Source organism: Streptopelia decaocto, assembly GCF_964273445.1.
Source record: "Streptopelia decaocto genome assembly, chromosome: 14".
Taxonomy (NCBI): domain Eukaryota; kingdom Metazoa; phylum Chordata; class Aves; order Columbiformes; family Columbidae; genus Streptopelia; species Streptopelia decaocto.
In genome coordinates this window covers 4,190,366-4,214,719 of record NC_138669.1, presented here as the reverse complement: position 1 = coordinate 4,214,719, position 24,354 = coordinate 4,190,366, and the positions used below count along the sequence as shown (strand labels likewise).

The 24,354-nt window shown below is 43.6% G+C and overlaps 1 protein-coding gene across 2 annotated transcripts in view; it reads right to left on the bottom strand.

Moving 5' to 3' along the window:
• Positions 1 to 23,530, bottom strand: part of TOP1 (DNA topoisomerase I) — a 64,530-nt gene extending 41,000 nt beyond the window's left edge. The window contains exons 1-3 of one of the 2 annotated variants that reach the window (XM_082065506.1): positions 23,338 to 23,530; positions 22,671 to 22,695; positions 713 to 781 (exon numbers count right to left, since the gene is read on the bottom strand). In XM_082065506.1, coding sequence (XP_081921632.1) covers positions 713 to 781; positions 22,671 to 22,695; positions 23,338 to 23,370 — 127 coding nt within the window. In that variant the 5' untranslated portion in view covers positions 23,371 to 23,530. The remainder of the gene's footprint in view (positions 1 to 712; positions 782 to 22,670; positions 22,696 to 23,337) is intronic. The other variant, XM_082065507.1, reaches the window with a different exon arrangement.
• Positions 23,531 to 24,354: the final 824 nt, after the last annotated feature.

Genomic DNA, 24,354 nt, shown 5'->3' with positions numbered 1-24,354 from the left:
ATGGTCTGAGGCATTGGGGATCAGGATCCTCACTGGTAGATACAGGTACGACTTCAGAGTACCCATTTGACTTTATATGTCAGGAAGACCTAACCAGTCAGGAAGATTAAATTTTCCTAAATTATTTGTATTCCTGTTGGAGGAAGTCACAGTATGATCATGGTGTTCATAATTGATGACACAGTGTTTCTAGAGTTTGTTTAAACAGATTGCCATTGCTGTAGCCCAAAAAAAAGAAGGAGGAAAATCTACTGGACAGAAAACAGAAATGCATCCAGGTATGGGAGACAACATCTTTCCCAATAAAGCCGGACAGACTGAAACAGAACTGTAGGTATGAAAGGCACAGAAACTGGAAAACATCAATATGCAGCTAGAAGTGTTAAAAGCAGAAAAACATCCCCAGAAAGCATTGTTCAGAGAGAGATTATGGTATTGTGGATGACACACTGGAGCAGAAAACCATAATCTAAAATAAACTTCCCATATGAAACTAGATATGTCACTTACTGGCCTAATGGCCCTATTTACACAACTTCCGAATACACATAAAACATTTACCCTGGAAAGGTATTGCAGCTCTGTTTGCTGCACTGTTTTATTTCTCCAATAGCTGACTTCAGAACATTTGGAATCCTGAAATGAGAGTGACTGAAACACCCAGACTACAATTCGAGTCACCAGGACCATTACCGGGATCAGAGTAACTCACCAGACTGGAAGTGAGAATCAGCGTCATCATCTGCTCTAACAGAAACACAGTTTGGGGAAGCGATGTTTCCTAAGTATGAAATTCAATAAAAGAATTGGGTTTTCAGTAGATGTCAAGAAAGGAAAAAAGCTACAAATGATACTGAAACAAAACTGCTGGGCTTCTGCTTCCCCATTCAGAGCACCCCACTAAATGGCACAGATACACCTTTCAAACGCAACTCGACACGCAAACCTTTACCGCTGTTGAAAGACATCTCCATAATCAATATCACTACAGAAAGCTATTTCTAAATTCTTAAAATCCTTCTTGAATTCAAATTTAAATGAAGTACAATTCCTGTGCTATCACAAAATTCTTTTGCTCCAGGGCCACCACTGGGTCAGGTGCAGCAGTTCAGGGTGGCTGACACCTCAACTCCATAAAATCTGAGTTTTAAAGTTTAGTGCAAAACTACTAAATTAATTTGAAGAGTACAAGGAAAACACACAAAGCAGCTCTTGGTTGTGAAGCTTAGATCCTCAGTCATTCATTTCCTAATCATACAGGGAAGAAATAGTAAAAACAAAAAGTAAGAAAGCTTCATTAAAAGGGAGCCTGGAAAGTACAGCAGAATAACCAAACAGTTCATCCTTTCTAAGGCAGAACTTTATTACTAAGGCTCCACCAGAGTGCATTCTGCCTTTTCTAAGGGTTCAAATGAAGAAATATACCAGCACTGAATAGTTTTGAGTCAACCTGTTTTCCAGGCTGTAATTACCCTGAGACAAAACTCCTGGACTGAGCCAGAACTGAATACACCACCAAAGCTTGAAAACCCGGTTCTTCTGATAGAAACAGAGTAAACCCCATGACGTTACAACCCCTCTCCACGCTTCAGCAGTTACTTGAGGCAAAAGATACTGCAGGGACAAACGGACATTGTCTTTTTCCTTAAAAGGACTGCACTGGGAAACTTGGCTTCAGAACAAGACAGACCCCTTAGGTACTGCATCCTTCATTAATCTTGTTATTTGAAGGCCCCGATTCCTTGCTGTTAAATAGAGGGAAAGGAAGAAACCTGTGGAATAACTTGATGATGAATCTTGACACAGGAATAACGATAGATAGATAGATAGATAGATAGATAGATAGATAGATAGATAGAATTGTCTCCAGCCATTCTCTGTCCCTTAGAATAGCTCCTACCAACTTCTGGAGAAGTGCCTCTGACTCTCCCTCAAAGTTTTGTTATGCAAGCAAGGATCTTGCACAGCTTTTTAAAAACAAAATTTGCCAAACAAGATCAACGCACCTTCTGCTCCACCGATACCCCAGGGCAACTCTGATCCAAGAGAGAGGTAAACAACGTGACAGAACTAACAGAGAGAGCACGGCGGGCACAGGATCAAGTGTGCGAGCTAAGCTGTCCTCTCATTTATCCGTCCCAAACTTTAAAAGCTTATCATGCATAGGTTAAGGAGGCCAGAAAAAACAGACAGACTGATCAGTCCTATCTTGTGTGACTGAGGCCTCTGGGACATGAAGTTAAGCTGAAGCAAATGTCACCGCTGGCATTTCATCGACCTAAACCAGCCTGCAGAGGTGAGCAAGACGTGCTGCAAAAGCTTATTCGGGAGAAGGACAGATACTCTGAGTGCATGTGTTTTGAGCCTTTCTTCAAATTTTTTTCAGCCACACTGGATTAATTGCTTATATTCCGGGCACCTCATTTTTTCACCTGCTGAGTAAGTACCTAATACTCTGTGGGTAATTAATGCATAAGTAATTGAGATAGCTATGCGGTATAAAGGGATACTTACCTTAGGAAATTGCTACAGTGCAAGCATTTTGCACCAAAACAACTAACAGTGTAGACAGCAGCAGCAAGTTTAATGACCTGCTGGCACCTTTTACGCGGTCTCTGTGGTAAGAGGTGGCACATTGACACGTGTCTGTTCTGCAGCAGTTCTTATTTGCTGTGTAACAAATGTGAAAATTCACGGCAAGTAGAATTGCAGTAGACAATATTACAGAAAGGACAAGACTGAGGAAGCCTTATAAAGCATGAAAATACACATTTGATCAGTACAGAAAGGCTAAATTAATAGCTGCTGCTTACACAAGCCAAAAGAGCTCCCAACTGAGAGGCAACAATGAAGTTTCAATCCATTATTTGCATTCAAAAACAACAAAAAAAAAAAGTTCTATGTGAACAGAAACATGTGTTTCCAGGGATTCCCAAGATGTAAAACATTCTTCTGTAATTGTATAAATAGGAGTCAGAGACTGAAATTCATTAGTATGTTTCCACTAACAAAGCACAATGAAACAGAACAGCAAGTTAAAACTTGAGGGAAATGACCAGCATCAGGGTACAGCTTAAAATGCTGCTGTGCTGGCATGGGAGAGGAGAGTCCAGAGCAGTCCCTTAGGGACGAGATAAGAACAACCTCCTTCTTGTCCCTAGTGGTGTTTATTCTTACAAGGCTCCGCTCTTCCATGAGTACAAGCACTGACTTTCCACAGCCTCCTGCCTTCTGAATTTGAGAACCTTGCAAACTAACACTCTTCTCTTACTGGGCTGGAAATAGTTTCAGCAATTTTTTCCTGTTGCTTTATGAGTCTGCACCCAAATGAATAAACAAAGTTATGAACTGCACATACGTCTTTAAAGGAGCAGCAAAACTCAAGGTACACTTTTGCCTCAAGTTTCAAAAGCCACGGCCTGTCACATCGCTGCACATCGGGGGGCCAGGATGAGGCCAAGAGCAGGATCTGGGGAAAAATGCAGGCAGTGGGCACTGTGGGACTCAGGAAAGCTCCAGGGCTCTCTAGAAATAAAGCTGAGTTGGAAGCACGTGCAAGTTTATATGGTGTATGCCCACTCCTAGACGCTGTCATGTGCAACAACTGCCTTGCTTTCAAGAAGCATTTATTCCTCCTCCACCCACCTCAAACGAGCCCAGAATGACTTCCCACAGGCAGCGAAAGGGACTGAACAAGGAGAAAAGTGGAAAGTTCGGTAACTGTAGCAGCCAATGACCCTTTCCAGAGCCAACTGTGCCTGTATCAGAATATCACAACCAGACGCAAACTGCAGAGGTAAGAGCCAACAAAGGACAGGCACAATGAGCTTGAGCTTCGTTGCCTCTCAGGTTTCAAAAGCCTTACAACTCATTGCAGCTAAGCCTGTATTCCAATTTGCTAATACATATATATAGAGAGAGAGGACTGAGACTCTGGAGAACTTCTGGGTATATAAAGCGAATGTTGCTAAGAGGAAACAGCTATTACCAGTCGGCTCGGGGAAATTATTTTGCATAAAGAAGCAGTTACAGGTAGGTTCCCTGTGGATTTCTTTTAGGTCCACTAATACAAAACAATTTTTACTAGAGCATCTAATCTCAGGCTTTTCCAAATTCGCACCCCTTTCCTCCCCATTGTGTGAAACGCAGTTAACACAACTGGCACAGCAGGCAGGACAGACCCGCTGAGAAAGCCTGGACAATTGCTCACAAGGCAGTCAGGGAGTGTAAAACTAGTTTAAAATTACAAAAGAAGGTAAATTTTAAGGGCATTCAAATAATGCAAGGGGGACTAATCCCATTTTCAGACTTAGAAAGCAACCAACCTTTAGCACAGATCCAGGGCTCAGCACAGATCCCGTCCTGCAGCGCCGCCACAGACAATCTCCTCTCGGGAAGGGACAAGGGGAGGGACGCACACACCGCACCGGGGACACGGACAAAAAGAACTGCCCAGGGTCACTCCTGAGTCGGTGGGAAACCAGAACGAGAGGCCTCTGCTCGCCTTCTGCCCTGCTTCTCTAAAGCGTTTGCTCCAGCAGGGTAGTTGCAACATTTACAGTCATGTTTAGACTTCAGAGCTATCAGGGACTGCAGATGATAACCTATCCCTTACTTCAACACAATCTAAAGCAAATGCTTCACTTAACCCTCATTTTCCTGGCATGCAGGAATCCTTTTCGTTCAGGAGTTCTTGGCTAGAAATTTCAGCTGCAGAATTTTTGGGACAACACATTGCTCTTCAGCAATCCCGTCTCCTGAAGGATGGGCACACCATGGTGGATTGAAACACTTCTGCTCAGCCACTGATTGCAGTTACGCCAGAGATACTTTTGCTCTTCAGTTCTTTCATAGCCTGGAGAACCCCAGTTTATGCTCAACTGTAGCACTAGAACCAAGCCTAGACCTTAAGAAGGAATGCAGTGACTCTGCTCCCTCCTGCATCACCATCACAGGCAGGTGGTCTGAACCACCTTCTGGAAATTTTTAACAAATTGTTTGGGGAACAGCTTAGAGAGTTACTTCAGCAGACTGGGTCAAGAAAAAAGAAAATCTTTTGGTACAATCTGTGACAAATTCACACTGCAGACTGAGAACTTCATGTACTGTACTCCATCCATACACGGAGTCAGTGCCCCAGCAGAAGGTTCTTCTGCCTCCAGCTGCTCTTTATACCATCATTAGAAAGGTGCAAACAAAACAGTTTGTGATGCAAAGTCAACAGCTGCTTACTGCATGCAAACTTTCAAGACAGGTGAATCAGGAGAAAATAGGGGCAAACAATTATAACTCCTAGTCCTTAAAGAGGATAATAGAAACTTCAGCTATGTTAAAAAAAAAATAGATTGATATTTTGGGGCATAAGAAAAATTTCAGCTCTAAAAACTGTACTAGCCAACAGGAAAACTGCTGTGCTGTCAGGAATAATTACGCTGCAATGATGTCAACTAGAACAATATTTTCCCTTACTGACTGTGTAAATCACTCGCATTTTTGGATTCGCTAAAAAGAAGTAGTTTGTAAAGACTCCCTGAAATCCTCACACTTTCTTAGCACAAAAGTGATGTCTCAACACTCGCTTGCACTGAGCCCGTATTCGCACCAACAACACACAAGGCGTGTTCGACTGTGCTGGGTTTGACCCAGAACAAGGAGCTCCCCCCAAGCAAAAATTTTACAGAAGATCAAAAAAAAAAAACAAGAAAAAAGAAAAAAGGCAGTTGCATTGCAATGCTTCTGTTCCAGCAGTCGGTGCCCAGGCTCCCGTCCGCAGGCAGGATCACACACAGTTTGTGTGCAGGGACAGGCTGTGCTCAGCGTCCTCCAGAGAGCCTCTCGTGGCGTTTGTTCAAAGCCTTTTATTAGCCAGCCCTGGACAAGATGATGTGGCTCTGGCCAGTGCTGGCCTCCTGCTCGCTGCAGGGAGGAAAGACTGGAAGAGGCAGCACCCTTGGGAATAACCTCAGGATTAGACTATAAATTGAGTCTGCATGACAGACAACTGGTTGGTACAAGCTTTAAATCTGCTCTGCCAAGCAGTACCACTGTTTTACATGCTGGAGTCAGATGATTCTCCTACTACTTAATATCCTGCCTACTAAGCTGAACTGATGGGGAAAGCATGGCCAAAGACTTATAAAAAGTTTGTTTTAGAAGACCAGGCACTTGTGTTATTTTTATCACACTGAAATTGGTTCCTCACGGCAGGAGTAACTCCCACATTGATTCCAGCTGGAGTTGTTTTATTTTTTTTTCCCCTATTTACAATAATTTCTTCCAAGTGTAGGGCTGCACTGGGTAGATACAGCCCAATTTCACCTCTGCTCCCACTGCGGGTGAGTTAAGTGACCACTCACCCAGGCCAGGCTAATTCCCAGAGTTGTCCACAAGCATCTCATCAGTCGGCTTTGTCACAAGTCCCACTCCCGGACAAGGGAGGGAATGCAATTCTCCTGCCTTAAGGGACATTGATGCAATTAGCACAGGAGAAGAAACCTGATTCCAGCTAAAACACACGAGAAAGTAAACAAAAGGTAAATGTTTAATGACAGTTGAGATTTCTGCACTTCCAACTGTACTCCTTAGTCTTCTGAAAGGGATAGAGGCTGTAGAAAAGCATCACCAGAGTGGCTAGACCACAGTACCTTTAAAAGTGAGTTTTAAAATAAGGCTATGATTGCAATACTGAAGTGACTAGTAAGTACAGCTCCTAGACATGATGCACCAAATTCCACTGGAAGTCTTACATTTACATCAGAAGACGGGAAACGTTACCTTAAGTCACTGATTCTAATCTCGTTATGCACCTGTAACCTGTTTATTTTGTTAAATACAGGTCAAGTCTCACTAGTTGGCAACTGTTAAATCACACTGATACAGATACCTGAATACAAAATGTAACCTCTTAATGCACGATAACATGCTGTGGTTACTTTATTATGCATAATAAAGTCCTAACTTCTGCAATTAAAAAAGCTCTGTGGAATATATTATCAGTTTGGCGAGGTGGTTTTCCTTTTTGTTTTTAACTAAAGGCTTGCATCTTTGGACAGAAACCAGAACTTTATTAAATGCACAGCCAACATTTTCAGATTCCACCTTACGCAAAACTCATATCTGCTTGAATGAGACTTACGAGGGGAGAAAAACATTTACTTAATGCTTCGCATATAAAGAAACCAAGCGTAACCCTTGAAAATTAAACAGAACCAACTGCTTCTGGTTACTTTATTCCTCAATTTTAAGAGTAGTCCTTTACCTACACCAAAGTAACTAGGTGCGACAAGTTAGTTTTCTTTTCTTCAGCTTTCAAATGGCTTCCACTATCCCAGTCACTAAATGAGCTGTTCAAACTGAGGGAAATAAGCTGCAGGTGCAGAGTCATCAACAGTTCGTTTATCGCTGCACATCAAACTCAAAGTGCTCAACTAATGACTTCTATCGTATCAGAGGTTCTGCTTTACAACTACTGCAAGGTGATCACACTCTACTTTTCACGTTTTCTGAACGTGAAACCTAACAGCATTTAAATATTTTAAGAGGTTGGTTGGTGGGAGGGTTAGAAATGTGCTCGAAAAACTGTAAGTGCTAAAAAAGCAACCAAAGGGGTTCAAGACTTTGTTATTCCTCTTTAATTTAACTCAAAAATGAGAAAAACAAGTTATATAGCTTTTTTTTTTTCCCAGGAGTATTCTAAAGGAAAAATTAAAAATATTTCTTTCCACTTGATTATTTAACAGCAGAAATAGGCAAAGGAAACATGAAGAACATCTAAGACTATTTAAAACTGAATAATGTATTCCTGAATGATTCAACTGTAATGCTAAAAAAACTCCTATTTTTAAAAGTTTCTCGGCTGCCAGTCTTGTATATATGTTGAGACACATTCTTAAAAAGTTACTATGATTCTTACTAGAGTCAAAATTAAATCAATACATCTGTTAAAATTTATTATGAATTTTACATGAAGGACTAATACGCCGCACTGAAAGCTGTGCCCGCTCCAGCTGATTCAGTGGTTCGCTCCTACGCAAACAGCCCAGAGCAGCAGCCGTGCTGTTCCCTCCTCTTCCACGTATTTCAAGCCCGTTCGAGACAAAACCGCTTTGGGAGTGGAAGCTCCATCCAGGTGCCCAGCAGCACAAAGCGCCACTCACACTCTTCAGAGATTTAATAGGTTCTGCTGTACCCAAAGAGCAGAGCGGCCCCAGCAGTTTGTGAAACTGCAGTCCCTGAACACAATTAACCTGTTTGAGTTTGCACGCACTTCAGCGACATCATTTTGCAAGTTTTAAAGTGTACCAATTTATTTTTGAACTTGGATCTGTTTTACAACTTAGCGATTACTCCCTCTTTTTCCTGGGATCATGATTGCCACCTGTGATCACCTTTTACTTGATACTATTAGGAGTAAAAAGGCACCAATACTGAAACACCAGAGCCTTAAGCTTTCATTAATAATCATGCTACTACTAAATAAAGCCTGTTAGCAGGAAAACTGCATGATGAGTAGTGCTAATACCGTAGGAAAGAATTAATATGACCTATTCTGAAAATCAGCAAATGACACAAGATACTTAACTTCACATGCCACTCCAAAAAGAAAGAAGCTGCATAGACAGATCAAGATATTTCACCCGAAAGAGGCACAGTAAAATTGAAAGTTAAATAACAGTTTGTACCATTTATCTTCTACTGATGGTATCCTAAACACCTCAAATTTCTTGGAGACAGTGTAACCTGATTTCCTAAGGACATTTGCTTGCATCTCTTAAGAGGTGAAATGGTTCAGTAGACTCTACTCAAGAAAGGATCTACAACCAGAAAAACAGTTCAACATAGGTTTACACAACAAGAGACTAAAGTACCAGTTACCTTGAGATTAAAATACAAAACAAGATACTTTCTGCCACTACAATCTCAGTGGCAAGTACTAGAATCTTGTCTGCTAGTGCTTTACACTAACACAGCTACCCTGATACAGAAACTGCATTTTTAAGTGAAAGCAATAACCACAGAGGAGTAAAACAAGGAACAATTTCCTAATGCCAAGCATCACGTTTTCAGAAAAATCTAACTTTGCTACAGTGTAAGGTGTGCAGTGAACGTCAAGTCCAGCATTTGTTCCATCAGGGAGCGCATGAGAAGTTGCTTTATGAACTACACGCACATGTGACAAACAAGAGTAATTCTGGTTTGATGAAGTGCAAGGCAAAACTGTAGTGATGACAGGAAACATCGTCTGACTCTTGGTATACAAAGACACTTGACAACCTATTTCTGTACTGGTGCCTTTTAGGAGTTACCCATCTCCTCTAGTCATTTGATCCAAATTTAGTTCTGTATGTAAATAAACCCATTCAAAATCTCAGGATTTGGGAAATCATGTACCAGTAATTAGCAAAGCACTAACCACGCTGCCTAATAATATACTATGGGGATACCTGGCAGTGAGGGGGAGGAGACAGTTAAGATTTATGAAACAGCTTATGAGAAGAACTGAGGAAGTGTCAATGACACCAGCTTTAGAATATGGGAATAAGAGACCTATGAGAAACCTAAAAATCACACAAATTCACATTAATTTTAAAGCCTCCTAACACTTCAATAATCCTCAGAAGAAAGCCCTTCTGAATACCAGATCCTGTCTGAACTGAAAACTACCGGAAAACTTACCTTTCCAGTCTCTGAAGCAACTATGATCAAAATCGCCATTATACTTGTTTGTAGTCCATGTGCTACATTTTTTTTTAATAATTTTTTCAGTATTGAGAAAAAACAACTGAATTGAGTTTCTTTGTTCTCCTTATAGAGCTAATTGGCAGACTAATTCCAGAGCTCTGCTGAGATTAAACTGTTAATACACACAAAAAGACACTATAAAAACTCAGCTTAGAAAAAAAAAAATCAGATAGGATATTTATTTCAGTTCCATTTAAAAAGTAAATATTTGCCTTGTGCAAGTCAGTAGATTTCTTCCCTAGGACTTCTCTATGAAAATGAAACTGAGAAGTGTTCCTTTCGCCAGCTCAATGGCCCTCCCGAAACACAAACACCCCAATGTTATGCAAAGGGGACTCCTTGAAGTACACACTAAGGAGCTCCCTTTGGGACTGAAGGTTTCTCAGTGTGGATTAGAGTCTGAGCACGAGGCTCCTGTGCCTGGCTGGCTGGGTGGGGTATTTACAAAGAGGGGAAAAAAACCAAAACTAGTTAACTTCAGAATTAGTTTGGTTTTAATTTAATAAACCAGGCTCACATCTTGTTTTGTTTGAACACTGTTTCATGTTATTGTGAAATACAGCTACGGGGGGCTCATTTCACAAAACACTCCGCAGCTTCATTCTCTATAAAGGAATCCATTTAAAAATACACACTTTAGCTTCCTTACGTACACCAACACCTTGTAAATGTCCCAGTCCTTTGAAAGATGGCCAGGGCATTAGTATTGTTTCTCATTCTAATCAAGCACACCAATGAGCAGCAAAGCCCAAGCACAGATTTGTTCCTCAGAGATCCAACCCATCCTCCGAGCTACCTGTCCCTGCTGCCAACACCACGTGTAACCCGTCTGCTGAACCGCACACAGAACAGATTCACTTGGCGTGCAAGGAGAACACCAGCAGCTGGCAAGAAAAATACATCGGATTCCTGAAAACTGGATGAGTGGTGCAAAAGAGGCTTCCTCATGAACACAGAAAAAGACAAGACTATTTTAACTCAGGCTGTGGTTCAAACACAAATTCACTTTTTCCTCTACACAGCCAAGCTCACACTTTAATAGTGATAGACTGCAAAACCATAAAGATTAAGCAACACTGGACAAGAGTCTCAACAACAGGGCTGGGCAGGAGGGAAGGGGCAAACATGTTACACATGGAAGGCAACGCTTGAAGAATGACAGATTTACACCTTCATTCATGAAACAAGAAACTGACGGACTCATCAATCCTACTAAAGGAGCCAAGCGTAGAACATCAGGTGCCAAAGCTGTTCTTTCCTCTTTATATCTAGATGATTAGAGCAGCCTGAAACCTGGAGATGCTTTCCTTAAGATACAAGTGATGCTGAATAAGCCTGCTTGATGATAACAGCAAAACGCTGTTTATGACAGCTACCAAACTCCAGAGAGAAGCATGTTTTAAATTAGTATCTAGTCATAAAAACAGGTATTTCAAGGACAGCTCACTTATGCTTCCCTAATGAAGTGCAGGTGACATACACAGCAATGATATTAGAACTCAGACAAGATGCCAGCTCCTCTGAGAGGCTTCCTACTTTTGGAGTAGGAAGAACACAGGAGGATATAAGAAGTGAAAAAGGCTCTGGAAAAATGCACATTATCCACATTCACGTCTAAAGGTATCCTGGACAGCTGGAGAGATGTTCCAACTCGCTGGAGCAAGACAAAGTAACCCAAATATCCACACAGCTCCAGTGTGACAACTTGCAAATATCAGAGTTAACAGCACTGATATCCTGACTTCAATTTGTGCCAGTGTTTGTTGGCTAAAAAACATGGATAAAGATGGCACCTACAATAGGATTGGGCAACGCTGCAGAAGTCAGTCAAGGGCACTGTTGTTAAGAGTTCATCTCTTGCACTGGGTTTGTAGTCACATGAACTTACTGCCTCTGGATCTGGCAATTCACACTTGTGTACTGGAACACAACTTGCATCTTATTTTTTCTACTCCCAGAAAGCACTCAAGACTTTTTGCACTTAATCCCTGAGGTGCGCTGTTACCAAACCAAAGGAACCTAATTTTCAGCCAAAAACAGTGCTGAAAACTAAGTGTCGAGGAGAAACCTCAGCAAGAAAAGCTTATTCTGATCCAAATGTAAAGGGGTTTCCTGTGCACAAGAAGCATTACAACAGATACTGCACATTTTAACAGCCTCAGTGACATTCTCAGTGCTCAAAAGAAGAGCAGGCAGCTTTTTATTCCCCATCTGGTGGTCATTAACTCTAGAATACAAACCTCAGAGCACACGTCACTAGTACTACGCCATCCCTCCATTTTGTACACGCTGCTTGTGTTGCAATGAATCATTCCCTCACATGGATCTCCAAAGAGCTCCTGCTCTCAGTTTCCCAAAAGGCTGGATTAAAATGGGGAGTGCTGGTCTAACTTGTAAGTGTACCTTCTTAGGCAAGTTCAAACTGGTACCTGCCCATCCCAGCTGTTTTATCTCTCCAGTAATTGAACTTACTCACACACTTGCATTCGCAAACTGGCAGAAGACTCAGTATGCTCTTCCTATTGCTCAAGGCACAGTTTGGAGACATTCACACCAAGGTGGCATGGATGGTGCAAGAGCCTTACCTGAAAAGTACTTGATACCGGAACCCCATCCACAGACCAGGAAACCACATCTCCCTACTGTAAATTCAGTGATTTCACTAATTGCAAAACCCATCATGCAACATTTTAGTATTTGTGAAATAATTTAGCCCTACAGAAAAAAACCTGCAGGCTGTATCTCCTGAGATGAGTTCTCTATTTAAGAAAAAATTACAACATATGCTAAAACTGCAGAAGTGGGTTTTTTTTCATCCTGTTCTTTGCTAACCACCTCAGTCCTCAGCTGGAGAGAGAATTAAAAATTGAAAATGCAAGTCCAAGTAGGAATTGAATCTTAGTCCTAGTCTGACAGCTTTACATCTATTTCTGTGCTGGAAGAAATCACTCCCACTCTGTTCTTGTTTCTCCACCTCCAAAAAGAGTACAGTACTACCCCTTGTCCTGCTGAGTTGCGCATTTAAACTGTATGGCCTTAGGACAGGATAACAATGTATAGCACAAGGGACCTTAAATCCCAGGCATAACATCCAAATGTAACAGAATGTCCTGCCTTCAGCTTCAAAAGTATCTCTCTTCATATTCAAACCTTCATCTTCACATCGCCTGACCAGAGCATCAAGCAACAGAGACTATGCAGAGAGCTGGCAAGACAGCATCCCACCAAACCAGATGCTGGAATAAGAACTGTCAGCTTAGCTCCTGATCTCCCCAAGGACAGAAAGAACTCACCTCTGACTTGCATCCACTGCAGAGCAGACCAAGGAAGACAGTCCTCCTACCTGGTTACCAGGTGTCCAAGCCATCTCATGTCACATGTCACGTAACAGGGTGTCCCCTCCCACCACCCGTACTTTTCTCCTCCTAAAACTCCGCTTGCAGACCACAACAACAGAAGCCTCTTAGTTGTGCTACCCTCACTCCACAAGTCTCTGCATTTCAGTTTGAACACCACTACATGTTTCTCAACTCTTTCTCCAGATACTTAAAAAACTGCAACGGATACTTACCATATTTCAAAGGGAAAAAACCAAAAAACCCGCAGATGGTGAGAGCCCACTCCTCTAAAAGGTCTTTTTAGGCGATCTCTCCAAAACAAGAAACTGCAGCCTCAGAGGAAGATGAGCAGCTGTTATGACAAGTCTGGCTCTTGTTCAAATACTGGAATATAAGCCTTGAGCAGTAATACATTGCCATCAATTAAAAGTTCAACTAAAGTACATTGCCCTGGTCCTAAAACGCAGCTCATCTATTCCAACAACATGATGATTTCTCCTTTGTTCAAATTGAAAAGGTCTACAGAAGAAAAATGGCAAATAAAAGATGAAAAAAGGTCCTGGATAACACACTGTAAGTTCATATTCTCAAGTGTCAGAAGAAGTGCCAGGCAACAGATCAGAGTGACAAATGTCAGGAAAAATTTAAAAACTTCTCTGTACTGCTCCATTTCTATTAACTGATTTCTTGGCGTTTTACCTTGAAGCCACATCTCTGGTCAATGTCTAAAGAAATACTTTTAAAAATTCTTAAAATTACCCCATTTAGACACTGCCCCATATCTTCTAGATGCACCAAACTGACAGACATTTGGATGGAAACAAGACAATTTCCAATCCCATGCAGTATACACTGACCACCAGAATGAGCCCAACACTTCAGAAATTACAAGCATTTGGCAAAACTCATTCCAGAGCAGCCAAGCAGTGCTCATACATTAGCCAAGTGGGTTTCAGGTAGGACAAGCTGTATGGAGTCTTATCCACAATGAATATGAGACCTAATATTTCATTTGTTCCTATAGTTTATTCCCTAACACAGCAAAATGCTCTAGTACTGAGGCCCCAGATGCTTACTGCAAAAATCAGTAAGACTGTGCAAATCAGTGATTGGGATTCAAAAGGAGCAATAAGTAGTAAAAGTCACCAGGGTGTTATTTCCAGAAAATCATTGAAAAAATGGCATTATGGGATAAAAGGGGATATGTTGAAGAAACAGAACCATGCCTTCACTGAGAATGTAGGAGTCTTGCTCCCCCAAATGAAGTTGTACTATCTGTTAAATACTGTGTGTCTGTAAGACTATGCCAGCTGTGTACCCCAGCTGATGAGACAGAAGAGGCACTTAGCTAGTATATCCCCACCACGGAGCACATCTTTAATGGACACAGATATGACCTAGTCAAAGATGAGTTACACAGACTGATAAAAATATTTTAGTGAAGCTACAAGTACGCTCCAAGCTTTCCTGAGGCAGAAATCAATCTCTCCTCAGTCATGGAAAGATCCAGCCAACTGCAGAATCACTCTGCTGCTGCACTGAATTCCATGAATGCCCATCTGTCTTTAGCAGGCAATCATCTATACTGGGCAGAATTATCAAGGGGCAAATCTTCCTCTTTAGGTGGGCACCACGAAGCTCAGCACTCTGCAATACTGCCAGTGAAGGAAGCCATTGTCTTTATACCACTTCCTATAAAACCCCTTCTCTGACGAAGGTATAAGATAAAAATACATCCAGGCACACCCACACAGCTCACAACTGCACAAAGCATATGGTGAGATTGTAAGCATGAACAAATACATTCATGTCAAAAATATTGATAAGGAATCCACAAAGAACTACTGACCAGAGGCTTTGTGAGTAGAGTTTTGGCTTTAAGACTGACAGAAGCCTTCTAATAAAACAATTTCCCAATGGCCTGATGCTGTACCTCTTTACCCTGCAATCATCCCTATTTCGTAAGTTACACTCTTCATACTTAAAAAGGGATTTAAGTACTTTAGGTGGAGACACGGGTTGTTTTTCTTGATGAGGTACTGTCTGCTGTGGCTAAATGACGAGCACCTACGCTGACTTTCCTGCTGTGCGGCCCATACTTGAGCCTGCACTGCCCCCATCCCATCAAGATCTGCATTTCAGACATTTTCCAGCCCCCACCTCCAAAGTTTTCCAAGTCAGGAGTAAAGCACGATCCGTGCTGTTCCTCCTCGTTGGGAACGGGCAGTTTTGAAACACACAGCAGCTGTCAGTGCACGTTAATTGTCTGAGCTGACTGCTACTGCCATCATCTTCAAGTGAAGCTACTGAGATTTAACAACTACGAACAAACGCAACTTCTCCAGAGTGAAGCAACAGTATCAAACATAGTATTCACTATCACTGGCTGCTCATTTCTTCTTTTTGTGCAGGGTATGTTATTCTAGCAGACCAACAGGCTTTGAGATGATGGAAAACATCACTAGAACTTTGTGATAATAGTCTAGCAAATTTGCGAGGTAACTCTTATTTGAACCGCTGTCCCTCTTCTGCTCATCCTTCCTCATTACACAACTCCATCTCTATCACTAGCTATTAACAGGGAACTAATTGCCAAGGTCTCCCATTTCTCCAAAAGCATCATGTCTGATCTCCACCAGTTGGGCTGGAGGATCTCCCAAAATATAGTTTATTGCAAGGACTGGCACAAAACTATATTTCATATCACCACTCCTGCTAACATCACAACATAGACTGAGGTTTAGCAAAATACTACTTTTATCCCAAAGTAGTCCACTGATGTTAAGTAAGTGTTATAAAAGAAAAGGTCTCAGGAAGGCTGACGGCAGCTCCATACTCTCCACTTCCATTCTCAGGCCTGAGCTCTCACTTGTTCACCAGTTGAGTAACTACAGAAGCCCAATCTAGAAATCACAAATTTCAACCTGAAAATATACATGTATTCTCATGTTTCTAAAGCCAACGGTAACTTTCAAGTGGTCTTTATACCTTGCAGGTCGCAAAAATACAAGATTAACTTTCACCTTTTCTTTTCGCGTCACCTTCCAAATGTCCAAACTCTCACTGTGACACCAGAAGGTATTACTGCACTTCGCTCCTTATGACCATTAGTTTAAAAAGCCAGCATTCAAGATGAAAATATTTCTAACTATAAATGTGATTAAACCCACTGGAACTATTTAGTATTTATGTCAGCCAGGACATTTTGAACGAATGCTGTGCTAAAAATACTGTAGTCTCAGACACCGGGAAACCGCTACTACAACTTGTTCAGCTGAACTACCAAATATCAGGAGCTTGCAGCAGCAAAGACCCTGCCCAGAGCAGCTTTCAACACTGTCTTAATTCCAGTGTTCAACCAGCAACAGACAGCAGAACCACCAGAGGCACACTGCGGTGGGAGCTCCCTGGAGAAGAGTCAATGGCAGAGCAAGGACAGCGTAACTGGGAATATGGTTTAAAAGGAATAATCCTCCTTGTAGCTCAGAATTGGGTTTTTAACTGATTTTCTAGTTGTTCTTTCAGGAGAGCAGGTAAGCAGCAAACTGGTTGCTGAACCAACAGCAAGTCCATCCCCTTCTCCTGTTCTCTTAGCAGGGGGAAGCACTTTGAAATCTAATGATGATACATATTTAAACGCTGACAGTGCTAAACAGCTCAGAATGCTGGGAGTGTAGGGAGAAGGTACGGCTGGGCATATTTGTCATATGCTGCTGTCTCAGTCAAACGAAACAGCCCAGAAAAGCAATGTGAGAAACACTGACTTCTACAACGAAAATCCTCTCTCAGATGTGAAAACCTAAGACACCATCCTTGGATACCGCAGGCAGGAGCAGAATACATCAATAGCATTTTGCTCCCATGTTTCAGAGTGTGAGGTTTTCCATAAAACTTGGGGCAGTTTCCATAAAACTAGCAGCTGCAAAGGTAATTCAATTTAATAAGCCAATAAATATCTCTGAATGACTGCATGTCTTACAAGGATATGAGAAATTATGTAAGCACAACCAGCTCAAGCAGACTTGAAAGAGAAACTATCCCATCATGAAAAGCCACAGAAGAAAATCTGCACTGATTTTTTTAATGTTAAATTGTACTTTTTAAAATAGTCACTGTATCATTAAAGCCCATCCCTGTAGTCCAATAACAAAGCAGCAGATACACTGTCAGAGCTCCACTGATTTTAGCAGAACTACAATAATTTACGACACCGGTACGAATCTGACCTGGAGCCTCTCTCTAATAGGGCAGTGACTTGTGCTATTTCAGCAGGTATTACTTTAACAGGAATCCAGCAAAATCATTAACAGAGGAATTTGAGTAAATGAGATGTTAAGTACTCGCTATAATTACATATTACTGCAGTTTCTGCTGACAGCACAACTCGGGAGGTTGGAATTCAATGAACTACCAAACAAATATCTGAAATCACAGTTGTAAATGAAATTAAACCTGAATTTGTATTTGATCATGTTTATGAGCTGTGTGCCTAATTTAGGTGAAACCATATAAAAAACCCCACACTTTTACACTGGTTTCGCGTTTTACAAAATAAACAAAGCCCTGATAACATGTTAACAACAGATATCGCTTAACACTGTACTAAAAGGAAAAACGTCTTAAGAAAATCTGCTAGATGTAGGGAGCACACAGGCCATTAACCGCCAAAACACATCTTCCAGCACATTTAGGTAATTCTGCTGAGTTTTAACAAAAACAAGAGTTGGCCGCAGCTAACAGAAATGCATTCAACTCCCCACTCCCACAAGACACCCATTAAGTTTTAACCTGAAAACTGAATGTGTCAGAACAATTAACACAACAGACCTCAAGGTCTTCAGTAAAGCCCTTCTGAGGCTACTGCTGGGAAAACAGATGCAGACATGTGGCACATGATATTTAAGAGCAGCTTATCAACAATACATTTATTTACATTTCGGAGAGGTGTCAGAAATTATGAATTCACTTCAGAGCACCCTCACTTGTAACAATTTGCAGGTTCTGATCGCTCCACTGCTACATTCTACAAGCTTTGCGATAGATTGCTGTGAACATGGTGAAAATAGCTGCAAGAAACAAAATTAAGAAATTTTGCAGAGATTGAGGTCTGACGTTAAATACTTCTAAAATAAAAGAAGCTAAGTGGTTTCAGACTTAGAACTACCACAAGTATTGTTGTGAGGCTGTGGGCAGCACTGCTCACAATGTGGGCTCATCACCCAGCGCCAGGCTGGAAGCAAAGGCAGGGAGTGACTCAGGGCTTGTGTTGGAAGGAACAAAGTACATTCTTCAGGATTCACGTCTCCATGTATCACAAAAAAGGGAAAGGAAATTTTCAGTGGTGATATCAATCTGCATCTAAATACCATTAACTACCTTTTGTATTTTGGATCCCTTTGCCAAACTTTTGACATTTAAGCACGCTGGTGACATCATGCTTCCAGGGAACTCAAAAGATAGTGTTGCCCTGGTGTGCACTACAGTTTACCTTCAATCTTCCCCTAACTTCACCAAGTTTGTTTAGCACAGCGGCTCTAACAGCAGCAGCACACAGAGCTCTATGTCAGAAGTAGCCCTGTTCTCCTTCACAAAACTCTCAGCCCTCCAGAAGGCACCAACAAAGCGGCAGCAAGGACAAACAAATCTCCAACAGACTGTTTCACAACCGCTGAAAAATCTGAAGGATCTCCCTTATGTTGCTTTTCAACCGGTTAGCATTTAAATCATCCCCACCTCTCACGTGTGCAGCGTTGCCACACGTGAAATGTGAATTTAATGCAAAACGCGCTGAAATTCTATAAGGTGTAAGGCATTTGTTGAGCACTCTCGCTATCTAATTTAAATTTCCCTCTTGCTCATTCCCCTTCATATCTCCACCCTGATATATACAGAGGGCCTGAGCATTCACGCCAACATAAAAAACCTGCCAGTTTCTGATAAGATGCTGCAGCAGCAAAGCCGCCCTTTTTCCCCTCCAAAAAATTCACTGTTAAAACAAACCCCTCCTTCAAGCGTGTTTGACTTCCAGAGGCCATCTCTATGACACTGGACAATCAAATTCATGCTTGAATCCTGTTAATACACTGTAATGATTGCTACAGTGATACTGGCTTCAAACTCCATCTTAACATTATTAGTCAACTCAATCAGAGGAAAAAAACACTGCTTAGGGTAATGCTTTCACTTTCTACACAGAACAGTTCTGATTTTACACAATTTCTGATCGCAGGCTGATGAATAGCCAAGACACTAGTAGCAGTTAGTAGGTCTGGAACACAATTTGATTATTTTGCAAACAAAAGGAATTTTTATCTATTGCCCTCTGTAAATACAAAGGGAGAACTGAAAGTTAAGATAAATTGCTTCTAGTCTCAACATCTTCCTCAGTAGTAAGAGGCTGTTACATTCAACCTTAATAATAAAGATCTTAAAGGCACAACTCAATAGAATCCAAATAGATTTTGCATCTGAAGCAATCTGCAATTTTACTATGTGAGAAAAATGAAATTTGAATAATTCCCTCCCTGACTACATAGTTGTGACTCAACGTTCACATCTGTGAAGAGGGGGTCATTTTCAATGACCAAGCTGTACTTGGAAATTACAGTTTTAAACTACCATTTCTCTTCTACAAGGCTGAGGACTGTGGGGACATTACTTGCAAAAAAAGCTCGCTGTTTCAGCACAGTATTGTCCTCAGTGTAGTTTGCAAATAGGCACTGCTAGGACTGAACATGGAAAATTCTTTGCAGTGCGTACTGATACTAAAAATACAGTTAAGGTGAAAAAAATACCCAACGTAGCCAAACTAAACAGGAGGGAGAATCTGGATATTGAGACAAACGCAATTACCCAAGTTGGAATTTGCCCAGGACACTCTTGCTTAGAGTGATCTGGCTACTTAATGACAAGAAATAGCCAGGAACTCATATTCACTGCTGGCATCCTCTCTCGTAGCCAACACTGCCCTGCTATCAATGAAACGGGTGTGTAATCAGATCCAACTGCTCAGCTACAACCAGGGTGCTCCTTGGTGACCTGCGATGGGCCAGCAGATCCACCTCCACCCACCTCACTTCATCAGCAGCAACTCCCGTGATCGCCACCCGAGGTAGGGTGTCCACTGACCTAGATATGAACATGAGCAACAACAGGAAACTTCAAAGGGCTTAAGCTGCTCTATCACTGATACACTATCCAGAAGTCACGCAAAACATTCTTTATTAACAAAAATGTTTACTGCTGGTACATTCAACATTCAGAATGAGTCAGTACCAGCCCCCAGAAAAACTTCCCTTCCCCCAAATGTGAAGAGGAAAGGCGGCCTTAAAGGAGACTTTCACCAAACAATAATCAAAGTACAAACCAATTCTAGACATCTGGACCAAAAAAAAAGGTACTTGAGATTCCTACACCCACTCTTAATCTTTGCCACTGAAGAGGATCAAAACAAGAGTATAAGAGCTACAGCCTCACTGGGATGGCTAAATGAGAACTGCTGTTCTCGGAGCCACGCGTGACAACTCCCGACCCAGAAGTGCAAAGAGCTCCTGTGCAGAGGGAACGAGGCTCAGAGCGAGCAGAGGGGACAGGTTTTCAGGTAGATCAGTCCTGGTCACAAGGTCAGAAAGGACAGTGTCTATTCAGCACTATTCCCTTAATAAGACTAACAGGGTTACATGCACCTTTCAGTGCTGAAAAGGATTTTAGAGGCCTCTGATCAGTCACAATGATGTTATACGACTGCCATAAAATAACTCCAGTAGGAGGAAAAGGGTGCCAACACCTACACTGGGATGAATTTGCTGGGTATGCTTGATTTACCAGGAATTCAGTTTTTCCATCAAGGTGTGCTGCTTTGAATTTCTGCATTGAATTCCTCCAACACGTGGTAGAAATAAAAACTGGAGGGGTTTTAAGTGTTGTATGCCTAAAACTCTTAAAAGAATAAAATAGCACATGGTCACAATAGAGGAGAAAAATCCCTCTAAGAAGTTCACTGGAAGCTGGAATTGAAAGGTCAAATATGTATCATTTCCCCTATGTAAATCAGTACATAACTAAAGCTTACCAGGATATACTTTTCCCTAAATAAAGATGATCCTTAAGCACTTATTTCCCAGCATAAAAAGGCTACAAAAATTCAAATACATGCTCATATGTAAGTTGCTTCAAGAGTCACTCCTGCACTTCTTAGGAAATCCACTGCACCCTTTTTTCTGTTAAGAATTATTCACAAAGCCCTACCATAGATTTAGAATGGAAATCAAAATTCAAAAACTGCATATTCACTACTGCCTGCTCCTATTGCACACACACAATCACATTCCAATGAACTGACGGAAAGAAAGGTGCACACAAACGTACATGTGTAAATATTTACACGCAGTAGCCTACAAAGCAAGCAGGCACATGGACATCATCCAGAAAAGCATGCTAAAAATCAGTGTAAGCCAAGCAGATAGCTTCAACCTTTTTTTGGTTTTGTCCTCTATCACTTCACCAGCCAGAGGACAGCTCAGAGCTCCTTACGCATCCTGAACAGTGACAATAACACAGACACACAAAGGTTGGACGTCCTCAACTCCCCTCCACCCTGCTTAAGCCCTTCAGTTTGACACCTATCAACTTGGGGGGGATTGCAATTAGTTTGCTTCCTAGAAAAACGAATAAACAATCAGAAAAAGTTAGCAGCCATCAGGCTGATTAAAAAAATGCATTATGTGTGTACATACATGAATATAAATACATATACACATATAAGTGTATATCTATATACATATATATATAATTACAGGCCTACTATTATGTTTCCGAAGAAAATTAGCAGTTAACTTGCAAACTTTCTGAAGTGATGCTGTCTACCTTTCTGGAATTGTCTGCGCTGTTGTGTCTTTTTTTTTGTTTGTTTTTTAATGTGGGCTTTTATTTTAATTAAAAAAGCCCCACCCAACAAGGTAAAGTTACATCAATTACACAGGGAGGAAAGAAATCAGACTGATCTTAAAATGGATGCAGCAGATCCTTTTAAAGAGCAACATGTTGCAATCACCTTTCATTTTAGGGGAAAGGAGGGATTCCCTGAAAGGAACAGAAACGAGGAGCAGTGGGGGAAGGGAGGCTGCAATTAAAAAAAAATAAAAGAAAAAAGCCTCGGGGATTTATTTTAGTTAAAACTTTGCTTTCCCCTGCGTTAAGAAGGGGCTGGGGGCCGGGGATCGCCGCCCGGTGCCTCTGTAAAGGCTCCTCGCTGGCAGCTCGGGGAGGAGGAGAAGCACAGAAAGCCACACAGAAGAGAGGAGAAAAAGAAAATGGCGCAGAGACTAAGTCCCGACCGTCGACAAGGCGACTTTCCAGGGAGGAATCGGGGCCCAAAGGGGACCCCGGCAGAGCCGATAGGCTCGGATCGGGGGCCTCCGGTGCCCCCACTAGGGGAAGCGGGGGTCGGGGGGGGGCGAGGCCGCCGGGAAAGGGGCGCATTTGGCAGCTCGATGGGAACAATGGGGCCGGTGAGCGAGGAGCCGGGACTTAGTCTCTGGGACGCCATGTCTGTGCGCGGCGAGGCGAGGGGCGCGCCGGGGCCACACTCACCGTTCGCTCGGAAATCCGCCTCGATCTGCGGGGAGAGGAGACAGGGACACACCGTGAAAAACGCCGTCCCGACGGAGCTTTTTTTTATTTTTTTTTTTTTTTTGGGGGGGGGGGCGGCGCTGGATTTTTCTCCCCCTCCTTCATTCTCATTTTTTTAGGGAAATTAAATATCAAATGAGAAAGGATCAGCGCGATGCGGAAGGTGTCCCCCGTGGCGTGGGGGGGGGAGAACAGGGTGAACCGTCCCCCGGCACCCGGGGGTGACCCCCACCCCCAGAAGGGAACGAACCGGGGGAAGGCGGCAGCCACCCCCCTCCCCTTTTCCCAGGCAGGGGGGAACACACGCGTCCCCTCTCCCCCACCGCCCCCAACTGGGCAGACACGGGGCCCGGGGCGGGAAGGGCTTGGTGGATGGGGGCGCCCCAGCACGACGTGGGGGAACAGGCCGGGTTGACAGGGCTCTCCCCAGACGCGTGGGCTACCCCGAGTGGGGCAATGCAGGGGGCAGCAGCCGGACACGTCCCCCCCGCACTACGGTTAAAGACGGGGGATGTCAGCCGGGCCCCCAGGGCCGGCCCTGAGGGGATGTAAGGACCCCGCGGCCTCAGCAGCGAGAGGCCGGGGTCCCCCGGGAGTGGGCCCCCGCGGGCGGGGAACGGGCGCTCACCTGGGAATCGTTGTGTAGCTGGTCCCCGCTCATGCCGGAGGGCGCGGGAGGCCTAGCGGAGCGGAGCAGGAGGAGAGGAGCGCTGAGGAGAGCCGAGCCGCGCCGCCGGGGACGCGCGGAGCCTGGACGCGACGGAGAGCACAGCCCCTGGCTCCACAGCGGTTGTGTAACAGACTAAGTCCTTATTTCGGCGCACTGCGCAGGCGCGACACCTTTTACCCAAGGGGCGGGGCCAAGGCGGTATCAGGCAGAACGTAGGGCGGGAGCTGGGAAACGGCAGTTGGTTTGTCTGCGTCCGAGCCACGCCCCCGCCGCGCGCGAAACGGCGCGATTTGCATACGGACCACGCCCCGAACGCAACCGCCCCCTGCGCCGGCTGGTTTTTACATATCCGGTCCCGCCTCTTCCTCCCTTTTATCCAATCGCGCAGCAAAAGCCGGCCCTTATTTACATGCTCGGCCCCGCCCCACCAGTCCCCTCCCCGCCGCTGGAGGAGCCCGGTTCATTGTGTAAGAACCCGTGCTCCGCTGCTCGCGTAGTGCGCATGCGTGCCATCCCACCCTGCAGGCCACCGGCTGTATTTGCATACCAAGCCCCGCCCCTCGCCCCGCAGGCCCCACCCCGTCAGGGAAGCATGGCGCTCCTGCAGGGCGGGAGGGGAGGCGGGGCGGGCTGGGCTGTGGCGATGGGTCCCCTCGGACGCCCGTGGCGACCGGCACAGCTACATCGTGAGCACCCTGCGAGGCCCCACTCCAGAGCCCGGACGTGTCCTCCTGCAGCTGCTCTGCTCGGGCACCTTGGAACCGGTCACGTCCATGCATATGGCATCCACATGGTCAATGCCAGGCGGGGCCGTGGCACATGGAAACGGGTGGGGGTGTCCAGGCTGGGCCACTCCACCTGGGTTGTGTCTTCCCTGCAGTGGTGCTGCTGCTGAGCTCGGGGCCTGACAGGCCTTCCTGTTCTGCCAGCTCTCTGCAAGCTCCACTGAGTCACGCTCCTACAGAACCTGTGTAA